The sequence below is a fragment of the Bison bison genome, unplaced genomic scaffold (genome assembly GCF_000754665.1).
Source record: "Bison bison bison isolate TAMUID 2011002044 unplaced genomic scaffold, Bison_UMD1.0 scf7180017864068, whole genome shotgun sequence".
NCBI lineage: Eukaryota > Metazoa > Chordata > Mammalia > Artiodactyla > Bovidae > Bison > Bison bison.
Window position 1 is genome coordinate 5,872,225 of NW_011494640.1, and position 26,568 is coordinate 5,898,792.

General features: G+C 41.2%; 1 protein-coding gene across 1 annotated transcript in view; it reads left to right on the forward strand.

Moving 5' to 3' along the window:
• The first annotated feature begins 508 nt into the window (after positions 1 to 508).
• Positions 509 to 26,568, forward strand: part of DNER (delta/notch-like EGF repeat containing) — a 290,628-nt gene continuing 264,568 nt past the window's right edge. The window contains exon 1 of the mRNA XM_010837101.1: positions 509 to 592. Coding sequence (XP_010835403.1) covers positions 509 to 592 — 84 coding nt within the window. The remainder of the gene's footprint in view (positions 593 to 26,568) is intronic.

The window sequence follows — 26,568 nt, forward strand, 5'->3', positions numbered from 1 at the left end:
GATGAATTTCCACGGGGTAAGTGTACCAGAACCCAAGTCAGATGGAGAAGTGGTTTGGGAGTGTTCCAGCTTTGGGCTCATATGGGGGTGTATGTGTATATGAATGTATATGTGAGTTGTGTGAGAGAGTGTATGTAAGTGTGTTTTAGAGAGTGAGAGTGTGTGAGTATGTGAATGTGTGTGTGAGTGTGAGTGTGCATGTGTGAGTGTGTGAGAGTATGTGAGTGTGTGAGAGTATGTGAATGTGTGTGTAAGAGTGTGTGTGTGTAAGAGTGTGCATGTGTGAGTGTATGTGAATATGTGAGTGTGTGTGAGAGTGTGTGAGTGTGTGTTAGGTTTCCCGCTGGTTTCCTTCAATCTTGCCTTGTCCAGGAGTCATCTTTCCTTATGATGCCTCCACCCGCCACCCTGCACTGTCAGGGTTTCTCTTTCCATCTGTCCCATGGGGGATGGGTGTCATGAGGGCTCTGGTTCATTGGAAGGGGATTGACCCCACGGGACCGATAAGATGGAGACTGAGTACACTCATGGTCACTTCTGCTGGATCAAGGAGCTGGCTGCAGCCCACGGGAGGTCCTTGGCTTGGGGAAAGGTGAGCTGTACTAAGGCTGCACTCCCTGCATTGGGGCAGGATGTCCTCAGGTTCTGGCTAGACCTCTGACATTGGTGACCATCTGTGCTCTCAAATGAAAGCAACTCTGCACCCATCTCCTGTTCTGGCTCACAGAGTCTCTTCATCATCTGCAATAGAGAGAATGAGCAAGACCTGTCCAGCATTTTCTGCCTTCTTCCTTATTGTGACTTTTTTTTTTTTTTTAAATATTTCCTTTACTTATTTTCGCTTGTGCTGAGTCTTTGTTTCCTTGTGCCGGCTTTCTCTAGTTACAGTGAGTGGAGGCTACTCTTTGTTGTGGTGTTAGGAGTTCTCATTGCGGTGGCTTCTCTTGTTGCGGAGAATGGGCTGTAGGGTATGCAGTCTTCAGTAGTTGCAACACGTGCTCAGTAGCTGGGGTGCACGGGCTTAGTTACTCCTCAGCATGTGGGATCTTCTTGGACCAGGGATCAAACTCGTGCCCCTGCTTTGGCAGGCAAATTCTTAACCACTGGGCCAGTAGGGAATTCCCATATTATGACTTTTGAAACCCAAATGCCGCAATTTAACACTTCCTTTCTGTAGCCCAAGTAGTGGCCCTCCTCTAAGGGTGAGTAGCTCAGGCCTAGGGGCAGGGATCTTGAAATACAAGGTGGTTTTGGGGGTAGAGAACCTGTTAATTGGGCTGCCCTGGTGGCTCAGCTGGTAAAGAATCTTCCTGCAATGTGGGAGATCTGGGTTCAATCCCTGGGTTGGAAAGATCCCCTGGAGAAAGGAATGGCAACCCACTCCAGTATTCTGGCCTGGAGAATTCCATGGACTGTGTAGTCCATGGGGTTGCAAAGAGTTGGACATGACTAAGTGACTTTCACTTTCACTTTCAATCCACTGGTTAATACTTCAACATTACTCCTCCTCTCCTTTTTGCTGGTGAGAGAGGAGGCAGACTGGATGTGTGGAAATGGCCTTGCAGGATGGCTGGAGCTCAGGCAAATTGCAGGGAGGTAGGATGGGCATTCAGCCACAAAGAGCACTGGTTCTTAACCACTTAGGGACCATAGAGCTTGTCAGGAAGAAAACAATCCTGGGCTTTAGGGAAGGGGAGACTTCACTGGAAAGGGCTATTGCAGCTGAGAAGGTGAGTGACTGTTTAAGAGGAGGGGTGTGTGTGTGTGTGTGTGTGTGTGTGTGTGTGCTCAGTTGTGTCTTACCCTCTGCAACACCATGGGGTATAGCCCGCCAGCCTCCTCTGTCCATGGGATTCTCCAGACAAGAATACTGGAGTGGGTTGCCATTTCCTTCTCCAGGGGATCTTCCCGACTCAGGGATCAAACCCTAGTCTCCTACACTGGCAGGTGGATTCTTTACCACTGCACCACGAGGGAGATTTTGTAATAGGGAGAATGTTGTGACTGTAAGCTTGGCAAACATCTCAAAGGGCAAGCCGAAAGGATTTTATAGGGAGGAGCAAATAAGGCTAGAAAGACTGTAGGTTCAAGGGTAGCATCCACAGGTAGTGTGACCTGGAAGTTGAACAGCTGTTTCTTTTTTTTTTGGCTGTATTAATTTGCAGGAGCTGCTGTAATAAAGTGCCACAAATCTGTTACTTTAAAACAGTAGAAATTTATTCACTCATAGTTCAGGAGGCTGGAAGTCCCAAATCAAGGTGTTGGCAAGGTGGGTTCCTCCTGGAGGCCCCGAGGGAGAGTCTGATCCCTGCCCCTCTCCTGGCTCTTAGAGGTGGCTGGCAGTCCTGGACATTCCTTGGCTTGTAGATGCATCACTCTGTCTTGACATGATGTTTTCCCTGGGTGTCTATGTGTCTCCTCTTCTTAAAAGTTTGCTGGTCATATTGGATCAGGGCCCACATTAATTAGGGTGACCTCATTTTCTCTAATTACATCCACAAAGACCCAATTTCCAAATAAGATCACACTCTGAGGAACTGGGGATTTGGATTTCAACAAACAGGGGAACACAGTTCAGCACATCACCTTGCACCAGGGGCCCTTAAAGAGGTTGTATTGTACTCGGATGCCACTCGGGCTGAGGATGGATCAAAGTTCATAGGTCTGCAGGGAAGGGAGCCTGGCTAGTGTTTGGTTAAATCAGGTTAGCAGATTTTGTCCAGAAGAGTCTATGGGGACAGTTAAGCTAATTGTTTTGAGACAAGAAATGGGAGTATGGAGAGTCTGTGACTTGCCTTGTCACTGGTGTATGTTAGATTTAAGTCATATGTGAAAAATGGTTCTTCATAGTAAATAGTTTCTACACTGAAGATTGGGCTTCTCTGGTAGCTCAGAGGTGAAGAATCTGCTTGCAGTGCAGGAGACACAAGAGATGCAGGTTCGATTCTTGGGTTGGGAAGATCCCTTAGGGAAGGGCATGGCAACCCACTCCAGTATTCTTTCCAGGAGAATCCCAGGGACAGAGAAGCCTGGTGGGCTACAATCCATGGAATTGCAGAGTCGAACACTACTGAAGGGACTGAGCACACATGCAAACTAAAGGTTGGGGTTTCTCAGCCAAAAGAGTCTTCTAGGATTACAGGCCTCAGGTAAAATTCAAGCTCCTCGAAAATCTGATGAGAATGATAAGCACTCTTTCTGGAAAAAAATGCTCATATGTAAAGATATGTGAATATTTGCATATAATTTCAGTGGATTCTTAGACTCTTTGGAGCCTTCTGAACTATAGAGGTCCATAGGTTCTAGGTTAAGAAAACAATAAGGAAAGGCAGGACTTCCCTGGTGGTCCAGTGGTTGAGAATTCACCTTGCAATGCAGGGGACACTGGTTTGATCCCTTGTCTGGGAAGCTCCCATATGCCTCGAGGCTACTGAGTCCGTGTGCCACAGCTGTCGAGCCCTTGTGCCCTAGAACCTGTGCTACGCTACAAGAGAAGCCATTGCAATGAGAAGCCCACTCACTCGCTGTAACTAGAGAAAACCTGCACAATAGCAGTGAAGACCCAGCACAGCCAAAAATAAAGAAAGAAAGGCAAGGAGTAAGGGACAGTGCAGGGGTGACCAGGTGGCCGCAGGCAGTCCTGTTGGAGGATGGGGTATGTGTAGGGAGCATCGTAGTAGGTGTGGCTGGAAAGGTCGTGTTGGGGCTGAATCTCCAGAGCCTTGCATGGGAGTTTCATTTATTTCATTAATGAGAAGCCTGAGAAAATTTCCAAGCAGAAATTTTCAAGGCTGTGCTTTGGGAAGATTTTATTTCCACAGAGGTAGACTGAAGTGGCAAAAAGATGGACTGTGAGGAAGCGTGTTAGAAAGTTATTGTGATAAAGTCCCATGCCACAAATATTCATGTAGTTATTGTTTATCGTTTTTGTTTTAATACCTGTAATACTAAAACAGTAAAAGCACTTGGTCTTGGGGTTGTCAAGGAGTTTGCTTATTGTTGGAAGCTGGCAGAGCTTTCGTGTAGGGGTCTGCTAGTGCTGCCATAACAAAATAGCACAGGCCGGGTAGCTTACATGTCAGAGACTTGTTTCTTACAGCTTGGAGGCTGGGAGAGCAAGAGTAAGGTCCTGGCAGGTTTGCTTTCTGCTGAGACCTGTCTTCTCGGCTCACAGAGGGCCGCTTTCTGGATGTGTCCTCTGGCCTTTCCTGTCTGCACCACGTCCTTTGGTGTCTTCATTTTCTTATAAGGCCACCAATCCTACTGGATAGGGGCCCCATCCCAACAATCTCATTTTTACCTTCATCCTTTCTTTAAAGGCCTTATTTCCAAATAACCAAGCAGGACCCCCTTGGGGCCTTCCCAGGACAGGCCTTCCCCTAAGAGGAAGATAAGTCCTCTGTTTTAGCTCCCCTCTGAAGTACCTAAATAATGGTATTTGATGCACATTTCCTGAGTTGTTTTGCAGATGTAAAACACCTCCCCCTATCCAACAAAAGGAAAATGTTAAGTACTTGAGGACCCTGAGCACATAGCCCCAGGCCTCCTCAATCCAGTTCAGTTACTCAGTTGTGTCTGATTCTTTGTGACCCCATGGACTGCAGCATGCCAGACTTCCTTGTCTATCATCAACTCCCAGAACTTACTCAAACTCATGTCCATCGAGTCAGTGATGCCATGCAACCATCTCATCCTTTGTCATCCCCTTCTCCTCCTGCCTTCAATCTTTCCCAGCATTGTGGTCTTTTCCAGTGAATCAGTTCTTTGCATCAGGTGGCCAAAATATTGGAGCTTCAGCTTTAGAATCAGTCCTTCCAATGAATATTCAGGACTTATTTCTTTTAAGATAGACTTGTTTGATCTCCCTGCACTCCAGGGGACTCTCAAGAGTCTTCTCCAACACCTCAGTTCAAAATCGTCAGTTCTTTGGTGCTCAGCTTTCTTTATAGTCCAACTCTCACATTCATACATGACTACTGGAAAAACCATAGCTTTGAGTAGATGGACCTCTGTCATCAAAGTAATGTCTCTGCTTTTTTAATATGCTGTTTAGGTTGGTCATAGCTCTTCTTCCAAGGAGCAAATGTCTTTTAATTTCATGGCTGCAATCACCATCTGCAGTGATTCTGGAACCCCAAAAAATAAAGTCTTTCACTGCTTCCATTGTTTCCCCATCTATTTGCCATGAGGTGATTGGACTGGATGCCATGATCTTTGTTTTTTGAATGTTGAGTTTTAAGCTGACTTTTTCACTCTCCTCTTTTACTTTCATCAAGAGGCTCTTTAGTTCTTCGATTTCTGCCATAAGGGTGGTATCATCTGCATATCTGAGGTTATTGATACTTCTCCCAGCAATCTTGATTCTAGCTTGTGCTTCATACACCCTGGCATTTCTCATGATGTACTCTGCATATAAGTTAAATAAGCAGGGTGACAATATGCAGCCTTGATGTACTCCTTTCCCAATTTGGAACCAGTCTGTTGTTCCATGTCCAGTTCTAACTGTTGCTTCTTGACCTGCACACAGATTTCTCAAGAGGCAGGTCAGGTGGTCTCGTATTCCTATCTCTTGAAGAATTTTCCAGTTTGTTGTGATCCACACAGTCAAAGTTCTCCTAAGGACTGATAAAGTTAACCCTTGTGACACCACCCTGCTACCTCACCATCAGCTAATGAGAGAAACGAGCACAAGGTGATCACAGACCTTGCAACCCCCTCCCTCACCTGGCTTTTCAAAGTGTTTTGTTGAAACCTTTTGGGGAGCTCAGGGCTTTTTAGGGCATGAGCCACCGTCTCCTTCTTGGCCCTGCAATAAACCTTTCTCTGCTCTAAATGCTGATGTTTCAGCATTGGCACAGGGACTTTTGTCAACAGTACTGGGGGTTGGGGCTTCAACGGATGAATTTTGTGGGAACACAGTTCATCCCATAGCACTTCTAAAGGGTCTTGTGCCCCATCAGAGTACAAGGTGGGTGTTTTTCCCAGGACTACGCTGGGATCTCTGTCAGGAAAGCTAAAGAGAACAGTACCTGTCTCCAGAAGACACAAACACCCAAAACCATCAAGAGATGCTTCTGTCTCGAGTCTGTTCCTCATTTCATCACACCCAGTAAGGTGATGGACAAGAACCCTTATTGAAAGAGATGCTGACGGCTGAAACTGGACGGATGACATTTAGTTGGTCGGAGTGAGGAGACTGTCAACGGTGAGGTCAATGTGTGGATTGTACTGATGTTCATAATTACAATTCTGGTATGAAAGTCATTTGAGCCAAAAAGATACACACAAAAAATGAGCTAGTAATGATAATGTCTGGTTTTGCTCAGTCCTTCCTGTTGGCAGTTCCTTAATTGCTTCTGAATTCTTCCTTTTCCATTATTTTCTCATTGTTGCATGTCTTGGGAGCTATTCAGTCCCAGGAGGGGCTGGCAAACCTGTGCTTCATCTGAGTCACCTTAGTTCAGAACAAAGTTTCAACATGTTCCTTATTAGCCCCATGAATCTGCTTTCTCACGTGTGAAGAAACTCCCCCCTGGTGATTTTTCTGTACTTCTCAGTTTCCTAATAATACAAGTATCCACAGTTACCTAATATCTCAAGGTTTTTCCTTTTTCAAAAACAATGGCAAGGATGGAACAGCAAAGCAGGCTGAAAATGACCCATGGGACGAGACTAGAAAAAAAGTTGCATTACTTATCCATAAACTCATTGCCATTTAATCCTTGCGTCCTTAGGATTCAAAATAGTGCCAATGTTGGCTAACATATTTACTTTTACTCTGTATCTGGCACTCTGCTAAAGGCCTTTTATGCTTTCTCTTATGCAATGCCAAACAACCTTCTGAGTTAAATTCTGATATTAGATACATTTTAAGGGTTAAAGACAGGAAAGTTGCCTTGCATTATATAGCTAGAAAAGTACAGGGGCTGACTTGAAGCCACGATGCGTAGATTTCAAAACCAGGGCCACTTTTATTGTTTGAAACCTGATTCCTGGGACTTCCCTGGCTGTCTAGTGGTTAAGAGTCTGTGCCTGCACTGCAGGGGGCATGAGTTTGATCCCTGATCAGGGAACCAAGATCCCACATGCCAGGAGGCATAGCCAAAAATAAAAATAAACATTGATGCAAAAAAAAAAATCCATGATGAACAAAAAATCAAAAATTAAACAAATCAAGCCAAAAACCTGATTCTCTTCTTTCATACCAGGTTAACCTGTCAAATTCAGAATAAGCAAACACAGTATGTCTAGCAGTGTTGCTGTCATTTCTAATAAACCCACATGAAAGACCACCTACCTAGTGATTAGACTTCTGAGAAGTAACATTATTAATTGCTAATAACCAGTGTAAAATTATGTTCAGTAATTCCTATTTTCATATTATATTTTCTTCTAAAACCTGAAGGAGAGGGTCAAGTGTTATAGAGTCCCGCAGTTTGAAGCCATCAGCGGCACTGAGTCCCCTTTCATTCCATAAGATACATGCAGCTGTTCACAAACATCTATTCCTGTTCAGGTGCAATTCTTAGCAGACTGTTCGTGTCTACCTCTCCTCCAGCAGTGACCTTCAAGCCTTTGAAGACCTGGGGTGGTTTTCTTTCAACAATGCCTTGGGGCATTGTTGGTGTCCTGGTGGAGCTGTCCTTTGAGTGAGCACGAATTAGACTTTGTCCTTTGTGAGTGAAGCTGAAAAGTAAATCACTGAAACCATAGGAACCTCCGAAGGTCACATGGACAGGTCTGGAAATGATCAGATCACTCATTTCTGAGTAACATTACTGCAATTCAAGGCATAGAAAGTTTGTCCTTTTTTTTTTTTTAACCTAATTAAAATTTTAGCTAATCTCAAAGTCACTTGGATATTTATTTTGATTAAAATTTAGGGAAAGACTTAAATATATTTGTGTGTGTATATGAAATACCAGTTAGGTAAAGAATCTGAGTTTGATTCAGTTTTAATATTAGAATATTGTGACTAAGGATTGCTGTCATCATTGATGTTTTAATTATGAAAACTCACAGTTGTTTGGTATATTATGAAGCTGATAAAATGTGCATGTCTTGCCCTGGCTATAATTAAAGAGTTACATATGGTACCAGTCACCCTCAGAGGTCAGAGACTTTTCTTAAATAGTTAATAGATATTTAAAACTCCTCCCTCCCTTTTTAAAAAAAAAAATTAAAAAAACTTTTTGATTCTATTTACTTTTCTTAAAAAGTATGTTTTAAATCTTCAAGATGAAAACATTTGGGAATGTCAGAATAGTAGGAAAAAGGAGTTTGAGACTTAAACTGTAAAAATGTGAGCTAGCAATGTTATGAAGTGAGTGTTTCTAAATACTAAAGTGAAATTTCCAGGTAAATGAAGCTTTCCTCCTCAACTGTCAAAGCATTCTTTGTTAGTCTCAATTTCTAAATCATGTTCCACATTTCCTGTGCTCAGTCCCTTCGGTCGTGTCCGACTCTTTGCAACCCTATGGACCGTAGCCTGCCGGGCTACTCTGTCCATGGGGCTTCTCCAGGCAAGAATACTGGAGTGGGTTGCCATGCTCTCTTCCAGGGGATCTTGCCAACCCAAGGATTGAACCTGTGTCTCTTATGTCTCCTGCACTGGCAGGCGGGTTCTTTATCCCTAGTGCCAGCTGGGAAGCCACATTTCCTAGCCATTGTATAAATAGTGGATAATGTAAGTACTGTGTCAGTGTGGCAGAGTTAAAATCTCAGGTTCTGGAGACTTCCTGGGTTCTGGTTTTGTTTTACCACTTGTAGCTGTGTTTGCTTGGCAAGTTGGCAAACCACTTGACCTCAGTTTCCTGGTCTGTAAAATGGGAATAATGACAGTGTCTCCCTCATAGGTACACTGGGAAGGTTAAATAAGTTAATATATGCCAGGTGTCTGGTATGCAGTAAGCACACACTAAATGTCAGCTGCTGTTGTGTAAGGTTTTTGATTTCTATTATGAACATGACTTAGATACTGAATGATGCTCTGATGTAGCAGCGATCTCCGTGGTTCTCCTGAGTTTTCTTCATTCCTTTGATTGCTTTGGATGACTTTTCTCTGAAACCCGTCACCTGCGCTTTTGTTTCTCCTGGGTCATGGATTTGTTTCACGGTGATTAGGAGGACGGGGTTAAAGAATGAGAGACTTGTGTTCTGCTTCTGGCTTCATCACTCTCCAACTCTGAGACCAGGAGGAACTTATTTCACCTCTCCGGGTCTTAGTGCCCTTGTGTGTCGCCTGGGCGAGTTGTACCATTCTCTTCAGAGGAAAAGTATGTGGGTTTCTTGACATGGTGATGGGCAAAGGGTAATAATATCTGCCTTAATACCCTTAATGATTGTTTGTGCATAGTTGCCTAGAAAAGATCCCGAAGACAATTTTGTGATTTTCCAGCAGAATAAAGTTTGTATATGTATATATATATATATATATACACACACACACACATACATATATATTTAATTTTTTCCTTTACTTCTTCTGTTTAGATGCTGAGACAGTTTAGATGTTTTGTTGTAATTGTTGTTCAGTCACTAAGTTGTGTCCGACTCTTTGCAGCCCCACAGACTGTAGCACTCCAAGCTTCTCTGTCCTCCAGAATCTCCTGGAGTTTGCTCAGATTTATGTCCATTGAGTCAGGGATGCTGTTTATCCAGTTTATCCTCTGCTGTCTCCTTTTCCTTTTGCTTTCAATATTTTTCAGCATCAGGGGCTTTTCTAATGAGTTGGCTCTTTGTATCAGGTGGCCAAAGTATTGGAGCTTCAGCTTCAGCATCAGTCCTTCCAATGAATATTCAGGGTTGATTTCCTTTCAGATCGAGTGGTTTGATTTCCTTGCAGTCCAAGAGACTCTTGAGTCTTCTCCAGCACCACAATTTGAAAGCATCAGTTCTTCGGTGCTTAACCATCTTTATGGTCCAACTCTCACATCTGTACATGACTACTGGCAAAACCATAGTTATATTTTCAGTTATATTTAATAGCATGTGCTAAGTAGGTGATTAATATACAAAATTATGATTACACTATGAGACCACTGCTACTGCTACTACTAAGTCACTTCAGTCGTGTGCGACCCCATAGACGGCAGCCCACCAGGCTCCCCTGTCCCTGGGATTCTCCAGGCAAGAACACTGGAGTGGGTTGCCATTTCCTTCTCCAGTGCATGAAAGTGAAAAGTGAAAGTGAAGTCGCTCAGTCATATCCAACTCTTAGCGACCCTATGGATTGCAGCCTACCAGGCTCCTCCATCCATGGGATTTTCCAGGCAAGAGTGCTGGAGTGGGGTGCCATTGCCTTCTCCTCTATGAGACCACATTAAAATGTTAAAAGAAAAACACAAATGAATTTAGAAAGAGAAATATAATTTCATTTGGCTTATATGACAGTTCCTTAATTGACATGCCTCCAAATTACTAAATTAAGCAAAATTACTAAATTTTTTAACTGTAGGCTACAAATAGAGTCACAAGTAGAATATGAAATCTGCAACATAAGAATTTGAAAGGCCACTGGAGCATGTTGCTGGGTGGAAGAACTGAACCTGCTGGAGTCAGAATTCAAGGAGGTGGCCTGCATGTCCTGTTTTCACTCAGGCATCAGCTTTGTGATGCCGATACGTGGTGAGCTACATTTTCACATTATGTGAGGGTCCTGGAAAAAGGGTCTTCATGAAGCCAGCAGAAGTTGTGTTGAGAATTACTGTGCTGCTGATATTCTGGCATCACATATAAAACACATGTTTAACACATGTTAAACATATTTGGTGTGTTCTCTGTCTTAGTCCTGTATTTTCCTCAGGGAGGAATTGGTGAGAGCTCTTGCCCAAATGAATTGCTTTGAATTCACGTTATCTTTTCTCTAGACTGGAAATGTTAACTTCTTTGGGGGCCTTTACACCATGTAGCTCTTTGTATAAGAATACTAAATATTTCCATCTACCTCTGGAAACTATGGAATTTTGGATCGACTATTTCCAGGCTGATAGCATAAGTAGTTAAAAAAAAAAGGAGTTGTAATGATTATCATACATGAAATATTTGCCTATTAGAATATGGAGCTGGTGGGCTCTGAAGGCCACTGAGAGCAGCCTTTCATGCAGGAAAACGGTGGTTATCTTCATCCGATAAATGCAGAAACCAAAGCTGCAGGTGACTCGTCCAGGCTCAGAGAACTGGGGACGGCTTTCTGATCTGGACCCCTTTTCATGCTTACCACACACTCTTGTTTTCTGGCTTCTTTATGAGGTACAGAAATAAATTACTTACAATTTTAGAAAACAAATTCAATTTTTTTTTCTGGTAAAAATTTGAAGTATGAAGGAATACAACTAATATGTTTGATAGGTCTGTTTTTAGCATCAGTTTTCAGAGCACTAAGTTGCCAAGAACAGTTGTATCTAAGCAAAACTAATTTGAAAAGTAATTAATTTTTCATTAGCTAAATTACGAGAACATATTTGGAATAATTGTCACAGGTGACAAAGTCTTAATGCAAATGAGAGGCAAATCAGTATTTTAAATAGTTCTATATAATTAGGTTGCAATTATTTGAATAAATTGGATCTAAATCCTGAAAACTGTGTCATAATATCTATCCAAATGCAGGTTTATTGTTATAGAATCAAGAAAGGGTGCATTTTTTTTTTCTTTTCAAGTTAACGTGCTCTCTAGCCTGATTTTTTTCATCAAGCTAATGGTGAACTTTGATAAATAAGATCAAGTAGGATCAAGGATCAAGGATTTCCTATTTATGGAATTTAATTTGCATATTTTGAAACTAATGTGAGGTTGACATGCCTGCTTTTCTTTTTTTTTTGAAATTCACATAAAATTAACTATTTTAAAGTAAAAAATTCAGTGGAAAACAATACATTCATAATGTTATACAACCATCACATCAGTCTAATTCCATAACATTTTATCACCCCAAAATAAAACCCCTTGTATATTAAACAGCTATTTTCATTCTCTTTTTCTCCTTGTCACTGGTAGGTACCAATCTGCTTTTTTCCCTTGAAATTCACCAAAGCATGTTCAGTCTATATTTTCCTGAAAACTCTGAGAGTATTTAATGCTATCATTTAGATCTTTACACTATTTGGAGTTTATTTTTGTGTATGGTGTTCAGTTCACTTCAGTTCAGTTGTTCAGTCATGTCTGACTCTTTGCAACCCCATGGGCTGTAACACATCAGGCCTCCCTGTCCATCACCAACTCCTGGAGCTTACTCAAACTCATGTCCATTGAGTTGGTGATGCCATCCAACCATCTCATCCTCTTTCATCCCCTTCTCCTCCTGCCTTCAATCTTTCCTAGCCTTTCCAAGGTCTTTTCCAGTGAGTTTCTTCGCATCAGTTGGCCAAAGTATTGAAGTTTCAGCTTCAGCATCAGTCCTTCCAATGAATATCCAGGACTAATTTCCTTTAGGATGGATTGGTTGGATCCATCTTGCAGTCCAAGGGACTCTCAAGAGTCTTCTCCAACACCACAGTTCAGAAGCATCAATTCTTTTGGTGTCACCCCAGGGTATTAGGGATTAATTGCATTGTAGATGTCAGACCTCCCAAGGGCCTAGCCTTTACACAACTCTCTCCTTTTACCCTGAGACAGACATGACTCTACAGTGGATGGAGTTCACCATGGCAGTGTCCTGTCTACTATGGTGGTGTTTATAGGCACAGGGACGGGAAGGAGGGTCACACACTGTCTATGAGTGTATTTTTGGGGAGGTGTGTGCAATTACTGCAATGGTATGTAATGTGTGCTTTCCTTTTGACATCAGCACCCTGGATCAAAGATGACCACTTTATAATGAATATCACTCTAAGAAGCAGGGCTTGTTTGTGTTTTCTATGTGTGTGCTAAGTCGCTTCAGTTGTATCCAACTCTTTGCAACCCTGTGGGCTGTAGCCCACCAGGCTCCTCTGTCTGTGTGATTTCCCAAGCAAGAATACTGGAGTGGGTTGCCATTTCCTTCTCCAGGAGATCTTCCCGACCCAGGGATCAAACCCATGTCTCCTGAGACTCCTGCACTGGCAGGCTGACTCTTTACCACTGAACCACCAGGGAAGCCCCAAATCTATTACTCAGTACATTCGATTTTCCTGATCAGCCATGAGGAATGTGGGGACTGTCCCCTTGATTTTATATATGATGAAACTGCAATTTGGCATCTCTGTTCAGTCAGCACAGGAGGTGGGGCTGGAACCCAAGCCCCAGAGTGCAGGCTGTTAGCACTGTTCTTTACTGGTCCTTTAGCTTAGTGATAACCCTGGCCTAGTCCCAGCAGAACTGCAAGAAAGTCTTTTTGGTCCATGGGCCTTCCTCTTGCTCCAAGAAATTGTGACTTTGCCAATAAAATGTCCCATAGGAGGGTCTGGCAAGAGGTTAGGAAGCAGGCAGAGATGAAGCTGAGGGTAGAATGAGCATCAGACTGACCCCATTTGCTCTCAGGGGTAGTGGGTGTTGGAGAGGCTGGGCAGGTTAGGGAAAAGGCGAACATTCCATCTAGTTGGGAAAACGTGAACATTCCATCTAGTTGTGTTTCATATTTTTTTTCTGACATATATTTAATTCCCAGACACTCATCTTCAAGTATAAATCACAAATTTTGGGGGGTGGCCAAACGTAAAATTATTTTTGCTTTACTCCTTACTTGCTTTGTCTATGCCCTGAAGGCCTTCCTCAGCATGTGTAATTAGGAATTTAAGGCTCAGCAGTTCTGAGGGGCAGCTAAAATGAAGATTAATGATTTTGGGCCTTAATAGGCGTAGTCATTTGTATCCAAAGATGTGCTTGGATTCACCTGACTCTAGCTGTCCTTCCTGAAAGGTGAAGGATTAATAAGAAAAAAAAAAATCGTCTGAAAGACTTAGCAGCTCATCATTTTTTTTTTTTTTTGAAAGGTAAAATATAGTAAAAGCAACCTGGGTTTGATTCTTCACTGTGCTGTATGTTTGTGATACGTTCATGGCTCCTGAGTCTCAGATTTCTCACCTATAAAATAGAGTTGATAACACTTGCCTGAAGGGTCATTTCAACATTCAGAAACAATGTTTGTAATGATTATAGCACCACTGCAGAACATTCACTCAGTATATGAGAATTTCTATCATCAGTTTTATTTTCGATGCAGTGTAATGATGGGTCACGTCTCATAAGTTGAGGGTGATGTGACTATAATTTAGATAATCTGACTCTTTTGCACTCATATATTGGAATGCTTGATTATGTTTTCTTACAGTAGTATCCATCGATCATCAAACTACTAAAAATGCTACTGTAGTCATTGAAAATGCTGTTTGGATTTCATTTCTTCCCTTTACCAGCAAAACTTCTATTTTTGGAAGCAATATTTATAGAGTTGCTGCTAAGTCACTTCAGTCGTGTCCGACTCTGTGTGACCCCATAGACAGCAGCCCACCAGGCTCCCCCGTCCCTGGAATTCTCCAGGCAAGAAAACTGGAGTGTGTTGCCATTTCCTTCTCCAATGCATGAAAGTGAAAAGTGAAAGTGAAGTTGCTCAGTCGTGTCTGACCCTCAGCGATCCCATGGACTTCAGCCTTCCAGGCTCCTCCGTCCATGGGATTTTCCAGGCAAGAGTGCTGGAGTGGGGTGCCATTGCCTCCTCTGAATATTTATAGAGTTAGATGGCTATTAATCTATATTATAGTCAGCAAAATTATATCTTTTAATAACTTTGTTGTCAAAAATCTTCCCTGCAGAATTAGAGACCATAAAAATACTGATAAGTGGAGTTCATCTCAGATATTTTGCAATGTAAACCTTGTCATGAGGACACAAATGTGATAGAATTTTAAATAGAGCCGAGTCATTGTTTTGTTTTACAGTGGGTCACTTGTACTTTGTCTTAAATATGCAAACAGATGTTGTAGTAAAAATAATTTTGTATATTGGACTAGGTTCTTGCTTTATAACACACAGTGATGTAGCAGGTGGGGCTGTCACTTTCAGATTTCATATTAGTTCATCCTGTTCTCCCTATATATGTGAATAGATGTGATAATGTAATAAATTCATAGAACTGTTCACAGGATCTAGAGGTGAGCATGTATGTTCAGTCGCTCAGTCATGCCCAGCTCTTTGAGACCCCATGTACTGCAGCATGCCAGACTTCCCTGTCCATCACCATCTCCTGGAGCTTGCTCAAAATCATGTCCATCGAGTCAGTGATGCCATCCAACCATCTCATCCTCTGTCATCCCCTTCTCCTCCTGCCCTCAATCTTTCCCAGCATCAGGGTCTTTTCCAGTGAGTCAGTTCTTTGCATCAGGTGACTAAAATATTGGAGTTGCAGCTTCAGCATCAGTCCTTCCAATGAACATTCAGGATTGATTTCCTTTAGGATTGACTGGTTTGATCTCCTTACAGTAAAGGGACTCTCAAGAGTCTTCTCCAACACCACAGTTCAAAAGCATCAATTCTTTGGCACTCAGCTTTCTTTATAGTCCAACTCTCACATCTATACATGACCACTGGAAAAACCATAGCCTTGACTAGATGAACTTTTGTCGGCCAAGTAATGTCTCTGCTTTTTAACTTGTTGTCTAGGTTGATCATAGCTTTTCTTCCAAGAAGCAATTGTCTTTTAATTTCATGGCTGCAGTCACCATCTGCAGTGATTTTAGAGCCTATGAATATAAAGTCTGTCACTATATCCATTGTTTCCCCATCTATTTGCCATGAAGTGATGGGACCAGACACCATGATCTTCATTTTTTTGAATGTTGAGTTTTAAGCCGACTTTTTTACTCTCCTCTTTCACTTTCATCAAGAGGTACTTTAGTTCCTCTTCACTTTCTGCCACGAGGGTGGTGCATCTGCCTATCTGAGGTTATTGATATTTCTCCTGGCAATCTTAATTCCAGTTTGTGCTTCATTCAGCCCAGCATTTTACATGATATAGTCTGCATAGAGGTTAAATAAGCAGGGTGACAATATACAGCTTTGACATACTCCTTCCCAATTTTGAACCAGTCTCTTCAGTTATTTCCAACTCTTTATGACCTCATAGGCTGTAGCCTGGCCGGCTCCTCTGTTCATGGGATTCTCCAGGCAAGAATACTGGAGTGGATAGTCATTCCCTTCTCCAGGGGATCTTCCTGACCTAGGGATGGAACCTGGGTCTCCTGCATTGGCAGGCAGATCTTTTTAACCAAAGAGCCACCAGGAAGTTCAGAGGTAAGCACAAATGATCAAACATAAGTGGTTTGGAACTCATTGAGCCTATTGTTGGTCAGAACAGAAGCTGAGCTGAGTGCTTGGGTGCTGCCAACTCCCATCTCTAGGTCATTCTTGCAAGGTGCAAAGGAGTGTGATCCTAGCATATTCCAGTCTGTGCTGGGCCCAAAGCTAGGTTGCTGGAGCTGCAGCTTTGTCAGTGAACACCTGCGGTGGACAGCTGGCATATCCTTACTCCAGAATCTGTTGAAATTTTTCACTCATCACCTTCCTCTCCCTGACCTGAGGTACCCTTGCTGGCCGTAGCTGGCCCTACCAGACACCTCTGCCTTTAGAGTGTATTGCTCTCTGGGACATTAAAAAGTTAATTTGTTTTACTGAAGTATAATTGACCTATTAGTTTGAGGTATATGAGTTTCCCTGTTGGCTCAGATGATAAAGAATCCACCTGCAATGCAAGAGATGTGGATTTGTTCCCTGGGTTAGTAAGATCCCCTGGAGAAGGGAATGGCTACCCACTCCAGTATTCTTACCTGGAGAATTCCATGGACAGAGGAATCTGGCAGGCTATAGTCCGTGAGGTCACAAAGAGTTGGACAGGAGTGAGCAACTAACACTTTTATTTTTGAGGTATACCACATGTAGATTTTAATATTTGAATACATTTCAAGATATTCTCCACAGTGTATAGTCTAGTGGATATCTGTCACCATATGTGACAGATAGAAAAATTCTTTTTCTTATGGAAACTTTAAAAATTTACTCGCTTAACAACTTTCTCACGTGAAGTATAGTCATCATCCCCAGAACTTACTTATTTTGTAACTGGAATTTTGTACTTTTAGATCCTCTTCACCCATTTTGTCCCCCACCCCCATTTTTGGCAACCTATTTTCTGTATCTATGAGCTTTCTTTAAAAAATATTCTCCATGTAGGTGAGATTGTATGGTATTTGTCGTATTTCATTTAGCATAATGTTCTCAAGGTCCATCCATATCATTGCAAAAGGCAAGATTTTATTCTTGTTTATGGCTGAATAATATTCCATCACACTCTGTCACTGAGGGACCCTGTGAACTCAGGTGATCTCCTAGGACCTTGGTTTTTTCTCCCTAAAGTGGAGATGAAATCTTTTTGCCTGCCTGCTTCTCACAGTGGTATGGAGATGAAATCTTTTTGCCTGCCTGCTTCTCACAGTGGTATGGAATCGCTCAGAGCTGGGTCAGTCTCATGCATCATCAGCCCATTGATTTCAGTCATTGATCAGTAACTTTGTTCTTGTTTGCCCTGTATACAATTTTCTTGAAATGTCAGCTATTTGGCTTTCTTAGGAGATGAAGAGAAGTAGACAGCTGAGCCTCCAGATTGTTGTACTTTCTATAATTTGAAGTGGCAGAAATTTACTTTTTATGGAAGTCATTTATAGTGACACACACGATGCAAAACTTTTACGGATTACCTCGCAGCAACCTCTTGGATATAAGCCAGAGGTTCTCAAACTGCCTTGGTTTATGGTGGTCTTAGCATCACAGTAAATTTTTCACAGAATGTTAGGCCAAAAATAAATATCTAGTGCTTCCATTTACAAAATAACATTAAAGAAAAAATGAGAGCTGGACAGTAGGTAAAGAGCGAAAAACAGATTTTATTCAAGACAATTGCATTAGGGAAAAGGGACCTTAGTACAGAACTGTGCTTAGTTATGAATACAGCCTGGGCAAATGGGAGTTTATAACAGAGGGCAGGTGGGTATCAATGGATGGAAAATTACTCATAGGAAACATTGAGGGCAAGGGGAGATTTTGGTTAAACTAATCTAATAGGATTCTTGCTAAAACTGTGCAGTGTAGATACAAACACAGAAGTTCAAAAATTGAGACCTAGTTGAAAAATTCAATGGGCTTCCTCTGTGGTTCAGCTGGTAAAGAATCTGCCTGCAATGCGGAAGACCTGGGTTCGATCCTTGGGTTGGGAAGATCCCCTGGAGAAGGGAAAGGTTAAATTCTCCAGTATTCTGGCCTGGAGAATTCTATGGACTACAGTCCATGGGGTTGCACAGAGTCGGACATGACTGAGTGACTTTCACTTTCACTGAAAAATTCATTAGAGCTTAAGGAGAGTTTGGTCAATGAGAGAATCTTTGTCAGTAGAGTTAGGACTCAGCAACTTTGGCCCAAACAACTTTGTAACTGTTTGAAAAAATGCATATGCATTGAAAGAAAAAGATAATAACTGTTGTCTCATTCTTAAATAACCTCTAAGGGGGATGTGGTGCCTACTGGGTACTCACAGCTCCTCAAATCAATCACCACCACCCTCATTTCCCATTCATGGTGACTTTCATGGGCTATTTGCTTTTTATCATGGCAACTGCTGCAAACCCAGCTGAAAAGATATGATGTCATCAAAAGAAAAGTAGTGGGAACTCCACTTCTGGGCATATATCTGGACAAAACCATAATTCAAAAAGACACGCATACCCCTATATTCATAGCAGCATTGTTCATAATTAAAATGTGGAAATAACCTAAATGTCCATTGACTGATGGCTGGACAAAGAAGTTGTGATACATATATACATACATATACATATATTTATACACATATAAAAACGAAATAATGCCATTTGAAACAGCATGTATAGACCTGGAGATTATCATACTAAGTGAAGTAAGTCAGAAAGAGAAAGAAATATCATATGTTATCACATATATGTGGAGTCTGAAATATGGCACACACGAACTTATCTATGAAGCAGAAACAGAGTCACAGACAGAGAGAACAGACTTGTGGTTGCTACAGGAGAGGGTGTGTGGGGAAGGGATGAATTGGGAGCTTGGGGTTAGCAGATGAAAACTAGTATACATAGAATGGATAAACAGCAAGGTCCTACTGTGTAGCACAGGAAACTGTAGTCAGTATCCTGTGATAAACTATAATGGAAAAGAACCTGAAAAAGGTTATATACATATATATATTCTTTTTCATATTCTTTTCCATTCATTGATAACTGAATCACTTTGCTGTATAACAGAAATTTACACAACATTGTAAATCAATTGTATTTCCATAAAATAAATTATAAGAAGAAATGTAGTGGAAGAGAATGGTGGAGCCATGAGCTACCTCCAGCTGGACATTCTCGATATCTGGTAGATGTTGTATATCCTGCGTTCTCCTAGAAAATTACAAGAAAATCTACATAATCCTGGGTGGTGTTGTGACTTTATTGCGATGGCCCATGATGTTTTGACACCAGTATGGGAACTGTAGATGTAGGAGCGTATGCATTGCCCGCTGCCATTAGACAGTGTGCAAATGGCTTGGAGTTGCCCAAAGTGTACCAGTCTAGTGAAAGGACCCCAGCCTGGATGTTGGTCCTGGTGAGAGGTCTTCCAGTATGCTGTGGATGGTCAAGGAAATGATGTCCTCTGTGCATGGCCAGATGGAGCAATGGAAACCCATGGATAGTGATCTCTAGGGCCCTGGGTCATCCTTAGGAGCATCAGCTGCTGATGCCCCTCTGGAAGATATAGAAGATAGAACCATCCTTCTGAACATGGGTCTCAGTCCTGAAGGGTGAACGGGTGTCTTGCTAATACTCTTCTAGGCAAACTGACTGCTCTTCAGGAAACCACTCTCTTTATTAGGGTTCACTGATTTGGGGGCTATTGTGAGTGTTTCTTATCAAAAACTGCACCATGACACAGCAGACCACAAACACTGCCTTCTCTGTACCATTCACACTCTTCATCGATAAAGGACACACATCCATGTTTATTTCTGGACCTGAGCTTAGGTGTATTGGGTGTGACGCATTCCAAAGTCTGATAACTTTTCTTCATCACAGCAGATGGCGCCAGGTCAGTTTTAATATATTAACTCTGCACAGAACCAGAGACATGAACCACAGTAAAAGAATCATCTCTACCACTACACAGTTACTTTAATTCCTATTCTGGTTTTTGCAAGACTGATGGATTTTTCTCAGGAGATTTCTGATGGATAAAGTTTCACGTCCTGAATATTTCTAGCTGATGAGTTGAATCGGTGATATAATTCTGGGGAAGAGGATAGTAAGTTTTTCCAGACATTACCTCTGTCTCTTTGAGGGAGCTGTATAATCATTTAGCTTTTTAAAAAATTCAAGCTATAAAAAGTGGATTGTATAATTCATGCAAGAAAATTGCCTTTGTCTTTTTCTGCATTAGGGGATACATATGAGCAGCGATGTGTGACAGTGTTGATGTGTCTACAGTGTTTATCATTTGAGTCCTTCCGCCAGCACAGTGGGAGCAGAGACTCTGGCTGATCCCACGGCCTAGTGCGAGGATCAGCAAACTTTTTCTACAAAGAGCTGAACAGTAGATATTTTTGGCTTTGTGAATCACATCATCTCTGTAGCAGTTACTCAGCTCTGCTGATCTAGGGTGGGAGCAGCCAATAATAAGTTTTGCATTCTTTAAAAAAATTGTTAATTATTAATTGGAAGATAATTGCTTTAGTATTCTGTGTTGGTTTCTGCCATATATCAACATGAATCAGCCATAGGTGTACACATGTCCCCTCCCTCTTGAACTTCCCTCCCACCTCCCACCCACCTAGGTTGTCACAGAGCTTTGGCCTGAGCGCCCGGTGTCATACAGCAAATTCCCACTGGCTATCTATTTTACATGCGGTGATGTTATGTCTCAATGCTACCCTCTCAGTTTGTGCCACCCTCTCCTTCCACTGTGTCCATATGTCTCTTCTCTATGTCTGTGTTTCCACTGATGCCCTGCAAGTAAGCTCATCAGTACCATCTTTCTAGATCCCATATATATGCACTAATAGACAATGTTTATTTTTCTCTTTCTGACTTACTTCGCTCTGTATAATAGGCTCTGGATTCATCCACCTTATTAGAACGGACTCAAATGCATTCCTTTTTATGACTAAGTAATATTCCATTTACATGTACATGTACCACATACATATACATGTACCACAACTTATTTATCCATTATTTACAATAACTAAGACATAGAAGCAACCAAGATGTCCATCAACAGATGAATGGATAAATAAGTTGTACATGGATACAACGGAATATTACTTAGTCATAAAAAGGAATGCATTTGGGTCAGTTCTAATAAGGTAGATGAATCCAGAGCCTATTATACAGAGTATAATTTTATGGTAGCTCAGATGGTAAGGAATCTGCCTGCAATGAAGGAGACCCTGGTTTGATCCATGGGTTGGGAAGATACCCTGGAGAAGGGAATGGCAACCTCCTCCAGTATTTTTGCTTGGAGAATTCCATGGACAGAAAAACCTCATGGACTATAGTCCTTGGGATCTCAAAGAGTCTGACACAACTGAGTGTCAAACACTTTTCATGGTAGTTTTATTCCTAATTTTTAAATAAAACTTTATTTTAATGAAATTTTAATAAAACTTTGTTGATGGATCCTGGCACTTGAATCTTATATGGTTTTCACATGATATGAAATAGTTCCTTTCTTTGTATTTTTTTCAACCTTTTAAAAATGTAAAATAATTTTACTTCACAGGCTGGACAGGCATGGCGGGTTGGATTTGGCCTGTGAATCATAGAGTTCTGAGCTCTGGGCTAGATAAATGCGCACAGGTATTCATAAATATTTGTTAATGATGAAGATCACAGATTCAACTTAATTTTTAGTAAGAAATATTTCAAACACACAAAAACGCATAGATTAGCATCTACCATTGAGGTTCAGCAAACATCATCATGTCATATTTGCTTCAGATTTTTTAACAGATATAATTAAAGCCCACCAGCCCCAATATGCTTGCAGATGACAAGATACTATACATGCTATGAGATACTAAAGATGCTAAAGGTGCTATGAGAAAATGACTAAAGCTCATCAATGAATTCAGTAAAGTGTGTATATGATTGATTCCTATAGCTTTGTTGTGTAGTCTGAACTCAGAGAGCCTGATTTAGCTGGCTCTGTGTGTGTGTGTGTTTTTTTTTTTTTTTTCTTTCTCCTTATCACTTTGTTTACTGGGGCTCTTTTGTGTTTCCATACAAATTTTAAAATTTTTGTCCTAGTTCTGGGGAAAATGCCATTGGTAATTTGATAGGGATTGCATTGTATCTATAGATTGCTTTGGATAGTATAGGCATTTTGACAATATTTATTCTTCCAATCCAAGAAGATGGTATATCTTTTCATCTATTTGTATCATCTCTGATTTTTTTTCATCGTGTCTGACAGTTTTCAGAGCACAGGTCTTTTGCCTCCTTAGGTGGGTTTATTCCTAGGTATCTTATTCTTTCTGCTTTGATGATAAATGGGATTATTTTTTTAATTTGTCTTTCTGATCTTTTATTGTTAATGTATAGAAATGCACCAGATTTCTGTGTATTAATTTTGTAAGCTGCAAACTCCTCCCTGACCCTATTTCCCTTCCTCTCTCTCCAGAAAGAATTGATATTCTGAGATGATGATATGTAAGCTTTCTCTCTGCATTTTCATATTTTTACAACACAGATATAAAGTGTCCATAGAAGAGTCATTCTGCATCTGTCTTGCAACTTGATTTTTTTTCACTCACTATTGTGTTTCCCATGATTGTTAGATGTAACTCTAGTTCATTTATTTAAATTTTTATTCAGTTTAATATATTCATATTTTATCTTACTCTAGAGATTCTTTTGGACTTTGATATCATGAAAATAGTCTCCTATATTTTTATCTAGAACAGAAATCAACAAATCTTTCAGCAGAGAGCCAGAGAGTAAATATTTTAGGTTTTGCTGCCTACATTTTCTCTGTTGCAACTACTCAACTCTATGCAAGCAGCCATGGGCAATATGTAAACTAGTGGGAACAACTGTGTCCCAATAAAACTTTTGTACAAAAAACAGATAATGGGCCAGATTTGGTCTGTGAGCTGTAGTTTATAGACCCCTGATATAAAAGTTTTCAGGTTATATATTTTGGCATTCTAATATCAATCCATCTGGAATTCATTTTTATATGGATATATATGGCATGAGTTACATATTTATTTTAGCTACAGGGATCAGCAACTATTTGAGCACCAGTTGCTAAATACTTTATCCTTCCTGCACTGATTTTTAATGCCTTTCCTGTTATATAATAAGTTCCTTTATATGCTAAGTTTCTGCTGTCTTTTATGATGCACTGTTTAATTTGTCTATCTTTGTATCAGTACTATACTCTTACAATGATTATCAGATCAGATCAGATCAGTTGCTCATATAGACATCTGGTAAATTTTTATATCTGATCGGGAAAACGTATCCTTACTTTTTTCAAATTATCTTGGAAATACTTGGTCCTTTCATCTCCCATTTAAGTTTTTAAATCAATTTGACAAATTAGGAAAAAAAGGACATGGGGTTTGCGTTGGAATTGGGTCTTTTGACCTAGATTAATGGTGTTTTTTTTTTTTTTTTGATGTACCACATAGCTTTTGAGATCTTAGTTGTCCAAACAGGGATTGAATTTGGGCTGAAGGCAGTGAAAGTGCAGAGTCCTAACCAGCGGACCTGAAGGGAATTCCCTGGATTAGTATTCTTACATATTAGCTGACCGCCATGGACAGGTATTATAATTCTCCAAGCCTGACATATATGTAGATAATTCTGTTTACTTGGTAGAGTTATGGTGAAAATGAAATGAGTTAAAACATGAAAGACATTGAGAACTGTGCAATGCACAGTGTAAGCACTCACAATCTTAGCTATTATAAGCTATTGGTATTCTTTGGTAGAAACCATCTTATCAAAAGTGTCAGACCAGTTTATCAAGGAAGTTAAGTGGGGAATCCTCCAAATGTTTCAAATATACAGTAAGTATCTTGCATTATTGTTGTTCAGATGCTAAGTCATGTCTGACTCTTCATGACCCCATGGACTGCAGTGCGTCAAGCTTCCCTGTCCTTCAGTATTTCCTAGAGTTTGCTCAAACTCATGTCCATCAAGTCGGTGATGCCATCCAACCATCTCACTCTCTGTTACCCGCTTCTCTTCCTGCCCTCAATCTTTCCCAGCATCTGGGTCTTTTCCAATGAGTTGGCTCTTCACACCAGGTGGCCAAAGTGTTGGAGCTTCAGCTTCAGCTTCAGCATCAGTCCTTTCAATGAATATTCAGGGTTGGTTTCCTTTTGGATTAATTGGTGTGATTTCCTTGCAGGTCAAGAGACTCTCAAGAGTCTTCTCCAGCACCACAATTTGAAAGTATCATTTCTTCAGCGCTCAGCCTTTTTTATTACCCAGCTCTCACATCTGTATATGACTACTAGAAAACCATAGCTTTGACTATGTGGACCTTCATCAGCAAAGTGATGTCTCTGCTTTTTAATATGTTGTCTAGATGTGTCATAGCTTTCCTTCCAAAGAACAAGTGTCTTTTAATTTCATGGCTGCAGTCACCATCCACTGTGATTTTGGAGCCCAAGAAAATAAAATCTGTCACTGCTTCCACTTTTTCCCCATCTACATGAAGTGATGGGATCAGATGCCATGATCTTTGTGTTTTGAGTAGTGAGTTTTAAGCCAGCTTTTTCAGTATCCTCTTTCATCCTCGTCAAGAGGCTCTTCAGTTCCTCTTCATTTTCTGCTATTAGAGTGGTATCATCTGCATCTCTGAGGTTGATATTTCTCCCAGAAACCTTGATTCCAGCTTGTTCTTCATCCAGCCCTGCATTTTGCATGATGTACTCTGCACAGAAATTAAATAAGCAGGGAGACAATATACAGCCTTAATGTACTCCTTTTCCATTTTGAACAAGTCTGTTTTTCCATGTCTGGTTCTGACTGTTGCTTTTTGATCTGCATAAAGGTTTCTCAGGACCAATTAAGGTGGCTTAGTATTCCAATCTCTTTAAGAATTTTCCACAGTTTCTTGTGATCCACACAGTGAATGTTGAATATTCATTGGAAGGACTGATGCTGAAACTGAAGACAAATCCTTTGGCCACCTGATGCGAAGAGCAACTCATTGCAAAAGACCCTGATACTAGGTGAGGTTGAATGCAGGAGGAGAAGGGGATGACAGAGGATGAGACAGTTGGATTGCAGCACCAATTCAATGGACAGGAGTTTGAGCAACTGGGAGATGGTGAAGGACAGGGAAGCCAGGTGTGCTGCAGTCCACGGGGTCACAAAGAGTCGGACACAACTGAGCAACCAAACAACAACACAGTCAAAGACTTTAGCGTAGTTGGTGAAACAGAAGTAGATCCCCCCCACCTCCCCTGCCCCGGAATTCCTTTGCTTTCTCTATGATCCAACGAATGTTGGCAATTTGATGTCTGGTTCCTCTGGCTTTTCTAAACCCAGCTTGTACATCTGGAAGTTCTCGGTTCATGTATTGCTGAAGCCCAGCTTGGAGGATTTTGAGCATTACCTTGCTAGCATATGAAAAGAGTGCAGTTGTGCTGCAATTTGAACATTCTTTGGCATTTGGGAATAAGCATCTCTTTTATCCTAAGATATATAAATGTATGTTCATGCAGTAAGGGAAAGGATTCTGTTGACTCTTACCTGTAGTTCTACATGCTGATGGTGGTTTGTTTCCTTGTGCAATTGTACTTTTGGATTGTGAGCTCACTGTAGTATGTGTCAGTGTGTGCACACGTGTGTGTGAGTCTTGCACTCTGTTGTTGTGAAAGTGTCACTCCATCACTCTGCTGGTTTTGATCAAGTGTTTCAATGTGCATTTCTTGGCTTAGGGTTCCGTATCAAGGGACTGTTGTCAGTTTCATGGGATATGTATATGGAAGGTCTTGGCTACTTCTGGACAACTATTTTTTCATCCCCAAGCCCTGAGCTATGCCAGGTTTTCAGCTGTTTCCCCTGTGGGATCTCCAGATCACTAGCCTTTTTTGAAGCGGGCAGCATGACCCTAAGAGGCTTCACATGTGGACTCAGGTATAGCTCCGCGATGTCTCCTGGGCTCATGGCCACATTTCCATCTCTGTGTGATTTCTAGAGTTCAGCTCCCCAGTCCCTAGGTCTTATTCCAGGTCCTTAACCCCAGTGGTCAATGAACAGCTAATGGCTCTGGTTTTGAGTCCTCTTCTCTTATCATTTCTGAAACTTCAGGTTCCCCGTCTCCCCTGCCTCCTTTTAAAGTTCACCTTTGAATTAAACTATTTTCTATATTCAATCTGGTTTTAGAAAAGGCAGAGGAACCAGAGATCAAATTGCCAACATCCACTGGACCATCGAAAAAGCAAGAGAGTTCCAGAAAAACATCTATTTCTGCTTTATTGACTATGCCAAAGCCTTTGACTGTGTGGATCACAATAAACTGTGGAAAATTCTTCAAGAGATGGGAATACCAGAACACCTGATCTGC